The sequence below is a fragment of the Ictidomys tridecemlineatus genome, chromosome 8 (genome assembly GCF_052094955.1).
Source record: "Ictidomys tridecemlineatus isolate mIctTri1 chromosome 8, mIctTri1.hap1, whole genome shotgun sequence".
NCBI lineage: Eukaryota > Metazoa > Chordata > Mammalia > Rodentia > Sciuridae > Ictidomys > Ictidomys tridecemlineatus.
The window spans coordinates 139,502,455-139,520,126 of NC_135484.1; the positions used below are offsets into that span (position 1 = coordinate 139,502,455).

The window sequence follows — 17,672 nt, forward strand, 5'->3', positions numbered from 1 at the left end:
CAAAGCACAAGGGTAAAAATATAAATGTCTCTATGCAGATGTTCCTATTGTACTTCATAATCTTTTTTTCCTTGAGAAAACACCACAACCAAGCAGCCTGAAAAAAAAAAAGTGGATATATTTCCGACCCAGCTATTCTGTCCAATAATCAGTACCAATGAGTGGGTAGTCAATTATTCTTATTTAACTTAAAAGAACAGTTATCTACCTGATTACCAAAAAGCTCAAATCTTCTGAAACTTGTTTGATGTGGTTAGAAACTAGAGTGCTTTTGTTATATTTTTTTTCCCCCATTGGCATTCTTTTTCAAAAGAACTGTTTGTCTCCTAATGAGGGCTACCAGGATGTTAGTGTCAGATCCACAGAAAGCATTTTCCATCTGTGCTCGATCGGATCTTGTTTTCAAACCTGAAACTTGTCAAATGAAGCTGCACTTTTCACACAAGAGTCTGGCTTGCCAAGGTCACACAGCCATCAGTGGTGGGACCAGAACGCAGACACGGATTGCTGGTCTCCACGACCTTTGGCAGTCTTTCCCTTCCCAATGTCCCTTCACTGGTGGAGACTTGGAAAAAAGCATTTGAGAACATCAGCATTGCCTATTTGCTCAAAGGTTAAGAAACTGGTCCACATTTCCAATTGCTCTTAACGCACACCCAGAGCCTCCCAAAGGGACCGAGCCCTCTGAGTTGCAGTTATAACAATAGCAGCTGTCCAGAATGTGTTCACACGGACGAGGGACACAGCTGAAGAAATACGCCCACAATTTCTCCGCTAATCCTGTGCAAATACAGGGAAATGACCGGGACAAATACAATATCTTATGTCAGGTATTATTTTTGTTTTTATGTATATATCATACACACTGTGTTTTACGGATAGTCTGCATCATCCTGAGAGTAAACTCAGGTCTCAAAAAAAAAATCTCATAGCGGGATTTTCTTTATCTGCACCAGATGATAACAATTTAGTCAAGGATAAAGAGCACCAGGAAAAAGTGAGGTGACAATAATGTTTGTGGAAAGGAATTTTCATGAAGGTCTTCATCCATCTTAACTAGTCTCTTAATTTCCATTTCTTTCATTCAAATTTGGTATCATAATAGACAATGAGGCATTACCATGTGCAAGAATGAGCAAAGGAAAAACTACAAATAAACAGAAATAATAATGCAAAAAAATCCTATTGTATTATCGCTAAAAGAAACTTTTAAAAGTATAAGGAGAAACCAATGTTTGTCTGCTAAATTGACCAAAAACCTTTTAAATAATAATGCCTAACTGCTGATAACATTGTGAAATTGCTCAATATAATTGAAAAAGTATAATTGCATGTATCAAAAGCCTGAAAAATTTGGTAATTCTTTTTAATCAAGCATTTTGCTTTTAGGATTTACCCTGAGGAAATAATCATGGCCAAACCAAAATGTAACAATCAGACAATTCACTCTATAATTATCTTCTATTACTTTGCTATAACAACTGTCTACAAGGTCAAAAGTAAAAACTGATTAAATAAATCATGGTCCATCCATAGAGTGGTATATTACAGCATCAATGATTAAAAGTCATAGAATCAAAAAATTCTAAATGACCAATATGAGCAATGTCAAATGTCAAATGATAGTGTACAGTTCATGCAATGTGTGTGTATGCGTGTGTGTTGAAAGGACATTTCACAAAGTGACAACAGTAGTGACCTCCAGGTACCGAGATTACTGGTGATAATTTTTTTTCCCTTTCTTCCAACTTTCCAGTCCCACAGGGGAGAGTTGGCCTGCATGTCCCAATGGTTCTTTGATTAAAATATATTACTTTAACAATGAGAAGCAAAAAAGAAAAATGATGAGCTGAAATTCTCTGGATTTCATCCATTCAATCTAAAATATCTTACTGAGTCCTTAGCATGTGCTAGGCACTGGGCATAGAAGAGAAAACAGAAAAGAAAAACAAGGAAGGAAGACTCCCTGCTATACTACGAAGAAGTCTGACTTAGTTTGTTGTTGTTGTTGCTGCTGTAATAAAGCATGAGACTGGGCAATTTGTTAAAAAAAAAAAAGGGGGGGAGGTGGTTTATTTCTTACAGTTCTGGAAGCTAGAAAGGCTAAGAACATGGTGCCAATTGGGGGGAAGGGCCTTCTTCTTAGCATGGCACAGCACAATGTGGCAGAGGGTGTCACATAGTGACACAGTGCAAGGCTGCTTTATAACAAAGCCACCACCTTATATTATATGAATCCATAAATGGACCATTTGATTCACGAGAAGCCTCAGGACCCAATCACCTTCCAGTGGTCCCCACTCCAAATGCCATTATCCTATTTTGGGGGGGATTACGTTTCTAATACACGAATCCTTAGGGACCAACATTCAAAACATAGCAGTGACCCCCAACTGAATGATCCATCAGGAGCAGTGCTGTGAGGAGGTAGGGTCCCAAGCTGAATTTAGAGGGGTCTCCCAGACACAGCAGAGCAGCTGTCTCCGGGAAGCAAGAATGAAACCCAGCTCTCGTGGAAGTTTCAGCATTATGACCCGGGAGCAGCTCCGAGCATCCCCAGGCATGAGCTAGGGATTCTGGGACAGGAGAAAACAGGCCGGCAAGCCTGGAGTGCTGGGTCAGAAGCTGGAGATGGAGGGACAGATCTACAAGGACCTGACAGGCACAGTCAGGGGATCCCACTGATGGGCATTGGTAGGACATCCCTCAGCAGATTCACCGTCCAACACGATAACGCTGAGTGTGGGCTGGAGACTGGAATTCAGAGGGGCCATATCGGAGGCCAGGAGACCATGAGGACCCCTGTTTGGGGAGCCGGCAGAGGGCTGCCCACACACACACACAGGTAGAAAGAGAGAGCCTCACTCAATCACCTTCCCTTTCATTGTAATTTATGAGAAACAAATTATTTTCAGTGACTTCATCTTTGACTCCCCTAATGAGAAGTCTCCAGTGTTGCACTTCAACTGCTGTAACAGGGGCAAGAAGTGACAACTTAGAGCAGGGGACTTAAAAAAAAAAAAAACAATGAAGTTCCAGGCGAGTGTAGAGGTCACAGCCATGAGAAGCACCAAGTGTTTTGTCCTCATTATTTTCTGAACGGACATACTCATGATGCAAAGGAAGAGCTCAGTATCTGAATATTAAGCAGTTTACCATGAACTATCTGACCCTCTGCTTCACCAGTGCCCAGTGGAGATTGGAAAAAGGTGCCGTTTATTGGCTTCTTCGTGGGCTGGTCATGTCGTCCCACCCTCCAAGGATTCTCTCTTCCCTTTCAGAGCCCAGTTTTCCATTGCCATTTTGCAATGCTCATGAGAAGATCCGTAGGCATCGTCTAGAGGCCCGTCCACTTAGTCATTTGCCACAGTGTCCACAACCCAGCATTAGCTGATGACCAGAGTCTGCAAACTAGAGGACTGAGACACTTCAGGCCTCGAGGCAGCTACACTATGTGGTTTCCATCTAAAAATAAAAATATTAATACCGTTTCCATTTATTGATTACTATGGACTTTTCCATAGCTAAGTAAATTAATATTCAGGGAGATCATGAGACCGACCAATTACACAGAGTAGAGGCAAGATTTAGCCAAGACCTATCTGACCACCAAGCCCATTTCCTGAGCAATACTACAATTTGTCCACTCCATATGATGGACAGAAGCCTAGGACAAGCCTGCTCCTTGCAGCTACATGGGCCAAGTCCCAATAGTGTCCAAGAAGAGGCATAATTTGCTCTGATATCACCAGGGGGGAAGATAATCAAGCCTCAATAAGCAAGTTGTAAAGAGGACATTTCTCCAAGGTCAAGAACTTGGGCTCTGGAATCTATATGTCCAACCAATGACCCCCACCACATGTAGGATCTTGGATAATTCACTAGCTACCTCAGTTTCCTCAACCAGAGAATGAGGATCACCACACAAAAGGTCCAGAATCCCTAAAATGTTATCTTTGGGTTTCAGAAATTAGGGTTTCTAAATTTCTTGATTTTACAGAGGTAATAGAGTCTGCATTTCATCCCACCACCATCGTGTCTGGTACAGGCCCCAATACATACTAATCAACCCCGTGAATATTTTTGCAGTGAAACAAATTAAGGTTCACCTAGGTGGGCTATATTAAAACTAGAAAAATTATCATCAGTCTAGATGGCATTTTTTCATCAAAAGAATTAACTTAAAAGAAAACCTTTTCTCTTTCAGGGTTTTGGGATTTCAGAGTTGCCGAAAAAGTAGTGTGGGAGGAGTGATTTATGGAGCTGTATCCACCTTATGAGGTTGTTGTTGTGGGGATTAATTGTGTAAGGGAGAGAGAGAGAGAGAGAGAGAGAGAGAGAGTGTGTGTGCGCGTGTGTGTATACATTTAAAGAACGGCTGGCACATAACTGGGCTTGGTACATTTTGGCTATTCTTATACATGACCAAAGAGAAAAAATACAGGCTACTTTGAAGATTATTATTTATGTGTCAAAATTACTGTGGGTTGGGTTTACTACTCCAGGGACTAGAAAGCTCTCCACGAGACCTTTTCAGAAGAATTCTAGGTGGACTCAGCAGCCACCACCAGAAGAGGTCAAGAAAATCCGCAGAGGTTATGGGGTGTAGCTCACTGGCAGAGCACCTGCTTACCACGTTCAAACTCCCGGGTACCATCTACAGCTCAAAGAGAGGGGCAGGGAGAGGGAGGTAGGAGGGAAGGAGGCAGAAAGAGAAGGAGGAAGGACAGAATCCCAAGCATCTGATCCAAAGAATAAGTCCTTTGATTCCGACCTTCCAACCTGTCTGTCCAGCAGAACATGCTCTCCAATAATCTGGCTCCAATGTGACGAGTGCTGACTTCACAGTGACAACTCGAGATTCTGGAGCCTGGAGTCGGAGGTGCACACCAAAGCCAGAGCCTGGGGGTCTAGCTCTAAGGATCGAGCTCCCTCTTCACGCGACATGAAAAATGAAATAATTCTTCCCATTTTGGGCTACATGTCTGGTTTCACCCCTAATGCTTTCCTTTAGTGTATTGAAATCACTTCCACTTCATCCAAATGGAGTCTTGAACACAACCTCCATTGGAGCCACAGGATTTTAGCTGTGAGTAGTCATTGTGTCCCATGCTGTAGAGGATTTTTATACAGTGAGCATCAGCCCTTTCAGATTATACCTCGGTCATGGTTTAGATACGCGGTGTCACCCCAAAACTCATGTATTAAACAATGAAAGAAGGTTCAAAGGCAAAATGATTGAGTGACGAGAGCCTTGATCTAATCAGTGGATTAATCCACTGATGTGGATTAACTGTAGACAAGTAGGGTGTGCTGGAGGAGATCCTGTCACTAGGGATGTGACTTTGGGGTTCATATTTTGCCTCTGGAGGGCAAAGCGCTCTCTCTCTCTCTCTCTCTCTCTCTCTCTCTCTCTCTCTCTCTCTCTCTCTCTCTCTCTCCTTGCTTCCTTATTGCCATGTCCTGAGCTGTTTTCCTCCATGATGCCCTACCACCTCATGCCCAGAGCGATAAAGTTGGCCGTCTGTGGACTGAGACCTCTGAAACCATGAGCCCCGGATAAATTTTTTCTCCTCAATATTGTTCTTGTCATTTCTTTGGGTCACGGCGAGGAAAGAGCTGACCTAAACAACCTCTCTTCCCTGAACTCAGAGCAGTTTCTTCTACTTTGATCAGCTATTGCAATTTTTTTTTGCCCTTTAAGTCATTGGAAAATTGATCAGACTGATCGATAGTGGGCCCACCTCTTCCTGGCCTGGCAAACGTGCTCCTCCAACAGAAATCATTTCTGTTTGTTGTTTATCATAGAATTTATAGACCCACTGAGAAGCCAAATGCTCTGTATATTATGTCCCTGAAATAATTAAACATTAATAATGATAACAAATGGACTAACAACGAGAAAATGGGAAGAGAGTAGCGTATCAGATAAGCCTGCCACGGTTTGTTCATGGCAGAAAACAATGTTGGAAAATCCTGATGAGCTACTGGTTTGGAGTTAAAAAAAAAAATTAAGTTTATTGCCTGTAAGCAAGAGTCTGCTGAAAATATTTCAGTAAACTCAGTCCAATTTTCTATGTGGAATACAAACAATTTTTCAACCAGCAAAGTCTCTTTTCTTTTATTAAACAATTGTGCTAAACAAATTTGTTTATTGATGTTGCCTCCCATAGAAGGAAATCTCTGTAAAAATGAGGACTTGGTTCTGGTGAGTTCCTGGGGCTTGGGATTGCAGCTGCTTAATATTTGTCGAATAAATAATTGAATGGATTTGAGGCAAGTCAACAAACAGATGACTTTTTCCCCCACGTGTAGAGAAAGCAGGTGGCTGTTTTCTGCACATTTCTCAGATGCATACATGGGATAGGTGACGTCAAGAGCCCAGGGGACTTCGCGGGCATCTTGCACTTTCCGTGGGTGGATCCCCAGGAGTCTGAGAGGCTGTGGGAGAGACTCTGAGGAAAGGTTCAGGAGGACAAGATCTTAACAGTTCTACAAGATCTGAACAGGGCCCACGTAATAGAAGGCGTTGAGACAGCTGTCACATCAGCAGGCACCCGCGAGGGCTGCTAAACTGTGTGGGTCACGGGAAGTCACCTCCTTTCCTCAGAGACAGTCACAGGGCAAAGGAGCCAAGGAGAAACTGTTGCCTACCACAGAGTCCCCCACGATGGGGACATGATCTGAGAAACTCGTCGTGAGCGGTTTAGTCGTGGTGTGAATATCACAGAGCGCACTTACGCAGACCTAGACGGCACGGGAGGTTCGCTCTGGCAAGCAGACCTCTTCCGTCCTCGGCTGACCTGGAATTCTTAGTCCAAAATTCTTCAGCAGCCTTCACAAGAGCATTCCCAGATCCACCGCTCCTCCAGTGAGGATCCCTGAGTCATCGAAACCAGCAGTAGATTCAAAACTCATCCCCGAGGTCAGCCTTCTATTCAGACACTGAAAACAACCTTTTTGCTTTGGCCATGATTGGTGTGGAGCCAAGAGGGATGCACTCCTGTGTCTGGTCGTCAATCCGTGGTGGTGCTAGAAGCTTCTCCGCCTCTGGTACAGGGCCCTCTTGCAGTTTTGTTGGCTGATGGCTTGCAGAGAAGCACAACCTTCCACAGTTCCTGACACTTTGTTCTTGTTTTTCGAGATCTTAGCTGACTGGTGAGCAAGAACGGGACATCGTGACTTTCCTCCTCAGGGTCCTTACCAGGTCAATTGCTCAAGATGGCCTCTCACTGGTGCATTAGCCATGGATTTCGTCTGCTTAGGGGCCATGATGGACAGAAGGGCCTGGGGAGAAACCAAGCACAGGACAAAATGATGCCATCCGGAGACGTGTTGAGATGCGTGAGGCTTCTGCTGCCCTCCATCCCGTGAGCAGTGCGTGTGGACGGAAACACTATTGTGCAGCGCCCGACAGCTTACACACCCCAGGGGGGTGAGCAGAGGAGGCCACAGCTGAACACAGATAACGGTGAAGGCACAACTGCCCGTGGAGGCAAAGAGCTCTATCGTCAATGCTGGCTACCTGCCCTCTGCTGGCCCGAACCTCCTTCCATGTCCTGGGGAAGTCTGACGCCCACTGAAGTTGAACCACTTTCCCAAGGGGCCTGTATTCCCAGAACCCTGTGTCGCACATCACACCAATGCAAACGTGAACACCTTCCCTTTACACACACATGCACACACACACAGAATCCCCAGGGGCGTAATTCTCAGACAGCTGTCACGCTGCGTATCACACAGCAAACAATTTAGAATCTGTTCTCCAAACACCTTTGCTTCGTCCTACCTGCAGACAGGGGCTTCACCCCACCCTGCAGCAACCTTTGACAACTCCCTTCCCCCTTCTTCCCTCCACTCCTTCCTTTTCTCTCCCTCCCTCTGTAACACTTTTTCATGCGGAGAAGGCTCATCCTTCGGCACCTTCATGGTGGGACTCCTGCCCTGAGTCACACCTTTCCCTCTCCAAGTCTCTTCAACACAAGAGTCCCTTCTGAAGGACCCTTTCTGTTAACGTTCTTACTCTGCAAGAAAAGAAAGACCATCACCAACCTGACTTCTGTGGAGAAAGCCTGAGATGCAGGAAGGGGATGGTCCACGTACAAGATGGATCTGGGTGAGATGAGACCAGGGACACAGCTTCTTTAGCCACAACTTGCTAAGGCATCAGAAGTCCGTGTCAGAGCCTGAGGATATATTTGGTTTCCGTTTACATAGACATGACCATATTTTACGTAACTATCATAAATGGATTCTAATTTTACTCATAGTTAGGGAACAAGACATTCTCAAGGAATTTTTTGTTGTGTTTGTAAAGCTTCTGGTTGAAGAACTCGAGGTATCATTAGGAATTGATTCCTGAAGATGGGCCGTACCTAGGGATTTGAGTCAAACCCTGGTTCTCGGGAAACAGAACAAATAAGTCGAATTCCTTAGAAAAAATGGCTTACTCTTTTTTTTCCTGTGAATGTGCTACATGCTATTTAAACTTACAGCTATGTAAGTTTAAATAGCATGTAGCTATCTTCTATTATTAAGAAGATTTTTTAAATTATACATTTTCAATGGAATCTTACTCTGCCATAAAAAAGAATGGGATTCCACCATTTGCAGCAGCCTGGGTGGACCTGGAGGACATTGTGTTAAGTGAAACAAGCCAGGCGCAGAATAGTAAATATCACATGTTCCTACTCATATTCAGAAGCTAAAAAGCTGATCTTACAGAAATAGAGAGTAGATGAATAGTTACCAGAACATGGGAGGGGTGGGGGACAGAGAGAGGATGGCTCACATGTCCAGGGCCCGGTGGATGGGAGGAACAACTCCCAGGCTCTACAGCACAGGAGGGTAACGGATGGCTGACATCAATTAGTTGTATTTTTCTGCAAGATAGCTGGTAGGGAGGATTTTGAACATCCCCAGCACAAAGTGATAAATGTCCGCGAGGTGTTGGACGTGCAAATTACCGTGATCTCATCATTACACAGTGTACACATGTACTGACATGGCACACGGTACCCCCAAAGCTATGTATAATTATTACATCAATTAAAAATAATGTATTTAAAAATAAAATAAAGTATATATACATGGATGGATAGATAGATAGAACATTCTATAACAGATCAAGTCCTATAACCCAAAGCAAAGTCTTCTCCGGGTGCAGCCCCAGACCAGCAACACCAGATCAGCCCCAGGGAACGTTTTTAGGAACACATGTGCTTAGGCCCTTCCTCACACCTGCTGAGTCTGAAGCTCTGGGGCAGGGAAAGCAGTCGGTGTGTTAATAGGCCCTGCGGCTGACACTGATGCTTGTTTGTGTCTGAGAACACTGTTCCACTGGGTCTCTGAATGGCCATATTGAATACTTCTGAATTCCACTCCCTTGGATTAGATTCTCCTCGGTGTGGAGTCTGCTGGTTAATAAAAATCTAAGGCCCTGTCCTCAGATTACATGCTTTCTACAGTGTTTGCTAGAATTCTACCCCAAGGTGATGGGATTGTGTGAGGAGATGGGCCCTTGGGGAGGTGATTGGGTCCTGAGGGTAGAGACTGGGATTGATAGCATTATAAAAGAGACCCTAGAGATCCCTGACTGCTCTACCCCGAGAGGAGAAGGCACTATCTGAACCAGGAAGTGGGTCCTCGCCAGACACCGCGGCTGGTGCCTCAGAACTGTGAGAAGTGATTGTTCTTGTTTAAGCCATCTAGTCTATGGTACTTCATTGCGGTAGCCAGAATAGACTAAGGCAGCATCCCTGCCCCTGCTGCCCACCACTTTCAATCAGGATGTTACTCCCTACCCTACATTCCAGGGTCCTTCCACTGGGATTGGTCATGCCATAATCTACAAGAAAGGAAGATCTTATCCTTAATTGCTCTCCTAATTCACATGCTCAGAGCTAACTCAACAATTCCTAGAACATGCAGTTATCCCAAGGGAAAGCTTATTTGTTCCTATTCTGGATCAACTGTGGATACAACACTTCCACAAAGGCCCATGGCTAGATGCTTACTTCCTGAGATCTTGCTCAAAGCACTGCTGACCTCCCATCACTGGGACTATGTGGAGTGTATTAGTCCATTTTCCATAACTGTAACAAAATAACTGAGGCTTGGTAAGTTATAAGTAAAAAGGTTGATTTAACTTATAGTTTTGGAGGCCACAAATCCAAAAAGCACAGTACTGGCTCTAGTAAGGGCCCCCTAGGCTACATAATAGCATGGTGAATGGCATCTTGGCAGGAGCACATGCAAGAGGGAACAATCACATGGTGACATAAAAGCTAGAGGGAAAGACCAGGGAAGGGTCTTCTTCTTTTATGAGAAGCCTCTCTGGAGAGTGAACCAGGGTCCCGTGAAAACTAATTGATTCCTTGGGAGGGCAGTGACCTCCTTGACCTCATTACTTTCCACTAAGCCCCACCTCTTAGTGGTCCCACACCACCCCCCAACGTCACCGCACTGAAGACCAGGCTCCCGAGGGCTAATCGTGAAGATCTGGGGAAGCGCTGAACCACAGCATGGGGCCAGCTTGTTTCCTTCTAGAGCAACAGACCACCTCTCCTTGGGACTCAGCTCTCTCCTTGGGTTCTGTCAAAGCCAGGTTTTACCTAAACTTGAACCCGCGTCAGACCTTCCTGGAGCACTGGGCCCTCCCACAGTTCCCCACTCAGCGTCTTACGTGGAGTCCAGAGGTGCCCTTCTAACAAGCCCCAGGGAAGCCAATGTTGTTGTCCCCCCAGACCACTGTGAGGACCACTGGTGAAGACCACCATCCCTGAACTTATTTGCACCCAGGTACCTTTAAAATATCAGTCCAGGCTCGTCCCTTCCCCAAATAACTACTCTTTAATTAATCTCCCTAAAGATCCGACTACTCACCAATAAATTCAATATGTTTGTTTTTCTTCGTTGGTGATTAAATCTCCACCTACTACCAAAAGCACTTGTTTTGGGAGGATGTTGTTGTTATTGTTGTTGTTGTTTTGTTTTGTTTTGGTGCCGGGGATTGAACTCAGGGGCACTCAACCCCTGAGCCACATCTCCAGCCCTTATTTATTTAGAGACAGGGCCTCACTGAGTTGCTGAGTGTCTCCCTTTTGCTGAGGCTGGCTTTGAACTCACGATCCTCCTGCCTCAGCCTCCCACGCCACTGGGATGACCGGTGTGCGCCACCGTGCCTGGCCAAAAGCAGTTTTAAGGTGGCTTTAGTTCTTATTTCGCCACTGGAAGAAAGAGTCGACTTTCCTAATGCACTAGAAGAAATGCCTGCCCTCCCTGGGGAAAGGGTGTCCTCTGTTGCTGCCGACTTCTGCGGGCCTTGCCCCTGTCTCCGGTTCTCTTAAACGAAGGTGGAGCTGGGCGTGGAGGCATCAGGGTTGAAGAACTTGGCTATCCGGGCAGGGTAACGGAGGTCCATGGAGGAAGGATAAGATGACCTTGGGTTTGAAAAGAGAGCAGGATGCCGATCACACTAATGATCCCAACAAGGACCAGCCCATGAAGCCAGACTTAGAAGGAACACCCTGCATCCCCACCCTGCAGGTTCCCCCCACCAGGGCAAACCCACAAACAGCACAGCCCTGACTTTCCCCCCAACGCCCCCCGAGCCCGCGTCTGCTGCTCCCAAAGCCAGGTCCTATGTTCTTCAACTGGACAAAGGAGGGCTGAGATCCTAACCCCAACAATGGAGCCCAAACCGGAGAAAGCAAAATGCCAATAAGGCAACGCCTCATTCCAAATTCCAGATATCAGTCTGCAGCCCTCAGAATGCCCAGTGCTCCCTGCTGGTCCCAGCCAGATCCCGGGCCCCCACGGCCCACATCGGGATCCTGCAGAGGCCGGGAGCTCCTGATGGGAGACACGTGGAGGCCTGTGGTTTCTCCGTTCCTGGGTTTACAACTCCACCTGGGGCTGGGGACGCTAAGGAGGGCCGTTTTGAAGGACCCCAGGCACAACGTCAGGCATCCCTGGCTGGTCTGCTCCTGAGAAAGCAGAAAGTCAACATCCACTGGATGCCAGACCCCGACCAGCCCCATCCTGACCACCCAAGTGCCCGTGGCCCCCGGGGATCGGACTTCACCTCCTGCTCTCACAGTGCGCTCTCAGGAGCCTGAGATTCGAGAAGTGAAACTCTGCAGGCCTCTCCCTTCGTCAGAGGAGAGGAAGCGCCTCTGGGGCCCTTTTACTGGGCCTGTGGGTTTTCTGTTGGTCGCACACACAGGCCCTCGCCATGAACGGTCTCGTGGCTGCCCTCCTGGTCTGGACTCTGATTTCTCCCAGCGGCGGAGGCCACGGAGGCAGAGGGGACATGTGGCCCACGCACGTGGCCTGCAGGAACGAGGGCTTGGAGGTGTTCTACCAGAGCTGCGGTGAGTCCTTTCAAATGGCCACCTGTGTTTACGGGGCGAGCAGGCCTCCCACTGTGGGCTGTTTACGGGCTCAGTGGCTGTGGGGTGAAGGGAGAGGGGACCAGCCACTTGCTCCAGCTGCAGTGAGTCTGCAGGGGCGATTGGGAGCCCATGGGAGAAGGAGGGGTGGGGGGAAGAGAGCAGGTGAGAGTCACCCAGAGCGAGGAGGAGAAACCAAGCATCGAGTTGCAGCAGTTCACCAGCAAAACCCAGGAGCCCCCAAAGAACAAAATGACCAGTGGGTCTTCCGAACCATGGAACCTCACCCACCGAAAATTAGGAAAAGATGCCTCCCAGAGGCTCCCCCCAGCCCCAGGTTGTGCACCTGGGCTCACCTTCCAGTATGTTTAGTTTGCAAGTTACCCCAAGATCCCCATCCGCCTTCTAGAACTTCCAGAGCTGCCCCCTGGGCGGCACCATGGATCATCCACCTTAATCAGCAAGCCCTGTGAGAGAAGCTGTGGATGCAGGGTTTTCTCTAGAGCTAAGGATCACGAAAGGGAGCGCCATGGTTTGAAGGGGCCTCGCAGACGTCATGTGTTGGAAACTTCTTCCCCGGGGGCAGCTGTGTTGGGAGACAGGACAAAATGAGAGATGACGCTATCGGGGTCTGACCCACTGAATCACAGATCGGCGTCATTATCCAGGAATCCAGGAGGAGGGGAGGGACACAAGAATAGATCTGGTCTCCCCCACCCCTTTGTCCCTCTGCTGCGTTATGACACAGCAAGAAGACCCCTGGACCCTGGACCTTGGGCTTCCCAGACTCCAGGACAATAAGCCAAGAATCTCCGTCTTACAAATGGCCCAGGGTGTGCTGTTCTGTTACGGCAGCACAGACAGGAGAGGGAGACTGGGCGTCCCCCAATGGCCAACCCAGCCCGCCCACAAGAAGGTCACGGTCCAATGAGTAACATGTCTGAACAGCCCCACTGGGCGGTGTCTCAGTCCCCAAGGCTGCAAAGTGTCACCCACTTAGTGACTTTAACATCAGGACACCACCTTTGCCTCAGAGTTGGGGGGCTGCAGGTGTGAGGGGAAGGTGTGGGCAGGGTTGGTTTCTCCTGAGGCCTCTCCCCCGCCTTGCAGACAGCTGTCCGCTCCCCGTGTCTGTCCACATGTGGGCTTCCCTCCTCCACGCGTCGCTGTGTCCTGATCTCCTCCTCTTAGAGGGACACCAGTCAGATTGGACTAGGCTTCGTTTAAACGTAACCACCTCTTTAAAGACCCCCCAGTCACGTTCTGAGGACGGGGAGTTAGGACCCAGCACATGATTCAGAGCAGACACAATTCATGGTGCAGGTGCTGATCCAGTCCCTCTTGTTTCCAATGGCGATGGCACCCTGGACCGTTGGTATCCTGTCCGCGTAAGACGTAGAATAATAGCAAGACTGGAGATGCCTGGAGCCGTCAGAATGTGTCTTCTGAATGTTTCATCATCATATAAAAAGTTGCCGGGGCTGGTCTGTCTCCATACTTACCTTTCGGACTATAGCCACTACTGCCAAATCACTGTCACCAGAGGCTTGAGGACTGGGGACATCAGGGAAAGAACTAGGACCTATCGTCTGAAGATCTGGGGTGTGATTCCCCGCCGTGGGAGGGAGGGGAGCTACTCCAGGGAGCCATTAAACCTCAGGTACAAGCCCTGCTCTCGGCTCTGGGGATAGAGGAATGGAGGTGTCAGGAGTGTGCTGTGTCATTGACATAGATGAAACGCCTTGTGTCTCTCCACAGTGTCAGAATCCATTGAATAATAAATTCACAGGCGACACCACTTTCATCTCTGACAGACGAATACTTGTGGGTCACCTGGTTGTCACAAGCCAGGCAAACACAAGTTGTTTGTTTTTTTTTTATTCCCATCTTAATTTCTAATATCTAAACACTCAAGTCACATGCACTTTACATGATGATGATATATAAATAGGTCACAGAAAGACTAAGAAAGGGTCAAAGTGGCCGCTGGCTTACAGGATGCGAAGGAGCCAAAAGCCCACTGTAGGTGGTCAGATAAGGATTTTAACCTATTCCTCAGAATTGTCCAAGCAGAGGGTCCAGATGGACGGCACTTTCAGTTGAGTGTCAAGTGTCCCTAAGGTGTCGGCTTGGAGCCGGCTCTGTGTGGTCTTTGTAAGCAGGAGAAACCACACTTAGCTGAAGCCCAGTAGGGACAGGAAATTGGAGGTCTCTCATGGTGGCAATCTTTATAGACAAGTCCTATGATGAGTGACCAGGTGACAGGGTCAAGGAGCTACCATGCTCAGTCTCGGGGTGGAGGACTCCTCCTTTTATGTCTTGAGGGAAGGGTTCTCATCTGGTGGGGTCGATAGATTCCCATGTCCGATGTGACTGCTGTGATTTGGGATGCCCACATGTCTGGGTACGCCTGGGTTCAGTGTGGCCAGTTGGCATGCATACACTATCTATCAATTTGTGCCTTAGAGTGGTGCGGGGCAGGTGGTGGTTGTTGACTTGCACAAACAAGGTGTGGAATCACTCGACCTTGGCCCTTGAACTCCAAATGGAGTAGCTCACGGCAAATTAGTGCTTGAGAAAATAATAAGGCTCAGGTTCAGGCACAGCCTGAAAACAGATGGTCTATGCGTCAAAGAGTCATTCAGAGCAGGACACAACCTGATCTCCACGGGGGGACATGCAGTCCTCATCCAGGAGCCATGGGAGGATCAGGCAATGAATCCTTTGAATGAAGGGCTGCCACAGAGGCAGGCATGGTGTACCAGGGGTCAGGGTGTTCAGAAGAGTGTCAGGTTGGTGCTGTCCAAGAAGAATTCATTAAACCTAAGTTGAAATTTAGCAAATGAAAAAATATAGCAGTGGTCACATCTCATATTCGTTGGAGGTTTGCTTATATGCATCAGGGATCATGCTAAGTGCTTTGTAGGCATCCTTCTCACAGACATGGAAACTGAGGTTCAGAGATGTCAGCTAACTTTTCTGAGGCCACACAGGTAAGGGTGGTGGAATCACACCCCTAGGGGCACAGAGAAGACAAGACATTGAACAAATGTTTGTGGAATTAAAACAAATGCATCCCCCCAGCCTGTCTGACTCCAGAGCCTGTTCTCTGAATGCCCCTGCTGGCTGGAGCTTGTCCAGTAGGCAAGACAGAACAGAGAGGGGACAGGAGAGGAGAACTTGGTCACGTAGAACAGCACACAGGAAGGCAGGGAGACAACGACTTGAACTGGTTTAGCATTCAGAACGCTGAGGAGGGGCTGTAGGCACTAGGCAGGGGTGAGAAATGAGGCAGGAAATGTGGGCAGAGCCCCAGACCAGGGTGGGCATGGGTTCCCTCCCTTTAGCAATGAGGAGGTTGAATTTTGGAAAGATCCTTTGGAGAGTGAATAGGAGCATGGATACTGAAACAGAAGCTATCTGTGGCTAGAAATAGGGTGTGTCGCCAGGGAGAATGATAATTCTGGAAAGACGCCATGCGAGTGTGAGTCAACATCATTTCCACAGCCTGAGTATCAGGGGAGCTCTTTGGTAGACTTTTGGGTCAGTCGAAGGGCAAGCTATGTTCTGGAACCTTCTGCAGGGTCGGGTTACCTGACAGCCATTTTGGTTCAGGCCTGAGTGGTGACATCTCCCTGCCCAGAAGGAGGCCGCACCCACCCCGAGCCCTGGGCATGGATGTCACAGGGCAAAGGCCACACTCCTGTGAAGTCCAGACCTCCCGAGCGCTCACTGGAGACTTCTAGATCTCACGGTGGGCCCAGAAGTGGGAGGGCTGTCTGACAAAACAAAGGAGCCATTGTTTCCTAGGATTCGGCTTCTCTTTTCATCCCGTAACTTCCATGTGTCAGGAGCAGGGAGGAGACCTTAAGATAGAGGCTGTTCTGAATACTACAAAAATCCTGGAGAAAGAAGGAGTCAAATGTGCAGTTTCTGGGCTCTTGATACCAATCAGGAAGTGAGGAAAAATTTTTCTGAAAAAGCAGAAGGAAGTCAAAAAGTCACTGTCTCCATCAGAAAACAAAAGCATCTTCTTTGTTTAATTGTCAAATAATACAACAACCCCGGGGACAAATGCGCACCAGTGTATCGACTTCTCCATGGCCCCTGGGCCACCAAGATGTGAATTCGATTACTGAAATACATAAGATTAGAGGAGGAAGTTGGCAGCCGTGGGAGACGCAGGGTGTGGGGAAGAGTCAGGGAAGGTGCTAGGGACTGAATGCTTGGGTCTCCCCGCATTTCCTGTTAAATCCTAACCCCCAAGGAGATGGCATTAGGAGTCAAGATCTGGGGCGGGGGTGATTAGGTCACAAGGGTGGAGCTGCAGGTATGGGTAGTGCCCCTATAATAGGCACCATAAGTACAAGAAAATTGTAGGATTCCTTTCAGAGAATCATTGTCATAATAATTTCTCGTTTTAAAACGTCAGTTTAAAATTGAACAAACCCCCTCCCTTTGTAAGCCTCAGTTTAACCCTTATGAGCAGCCCTTTGAGGTAGGCAGGATGTTTATCTCCATGTTCTGGATGTAGAAACTGAGGCACATGCCTAGTGAGTATGGAAATAAAGAGGCCGAACCGAGCCATGACATTAAACCTACGAGTTCTGACTCCGTGCCCAGCGATTCAGGGCTGTGCCATGGAATTCCAGGATAGAGCAACCTCGCCACCTGACCTCAGAAACATAGCTTGGGACAGGGAGAAAATGGAACTCAAAAACAAGTCTTTGGTGAAGAGGCTAAAAACCCTAAGCAGAGTGTAGGCTAGAAAGAAGAAGGAGGAAAGGGGGACAGAGAGATGTCCTCTGATGAAAGGGCCGTCTCCCTCCTCCCGCCCTCCCTTCCTAACTTGCCCATCTCTGCATCATCAGGGCTGGGCGGGTTGGGCTCCTCCTGCTCCAGCATCCCCCGGGAGCCTGCAGCAGCCGCAGGGCGGGACCTCCTGCTCCGCTCTTTTTAGCCACATGGGCCAAGTTCTCTTCTGCTGTCAGGTGGTATCTGGAAATGCCTTCTCCCAATTCAAAGAGTCAAACGAAGGGCCATTCTCTAATTATTGAAAGCAGTGTTTACCACAGTCAGAGCGCCCTGGGCGGTTGGAGTGTTTATTTCGTATGGAAGCTCATTTCCCACAACCGACAATGGCTTCCTCTGTGCAGTAGTTGGTGAGCAGGGAGCAGAGGGGAAACTGTTGTGGGTGAACCCTATGGGACCTGGCCAGCCCCTGGGAGTTTGCAGAGTCAGGTTACCATGGCTTCTGGTCATCAAGCCTCAAATAGCCAT

General features: G+C 47.8%; 1 protein-coding gene across 1 annotated transcript in view; it reads left to right on the plus strand.

Annotated features, from left to right (window-relative positions):
• Positions 1 to 12,166: 12,166 nt before the first annotated feature.
• Positions 12,167 to 17,672, plus strand: part of Ly86 (lymphocyte antigen 86) — a 56,267-nt gene continuing 50,761 nt past the window's right edge. Inside the window, exon 1 of the mRNA XM_005327490.5 lies at positions 12,167 to 12,374. Coding sequence (XP_005327547.2) covers positions 12,236 to 12,374 — 139 coding nt within the window. The 5' untranslated portion in view covers positions 12,167 to 12,235. The remainder of the gene's footprint in view (positions 12,375 to 17,672) is intronic.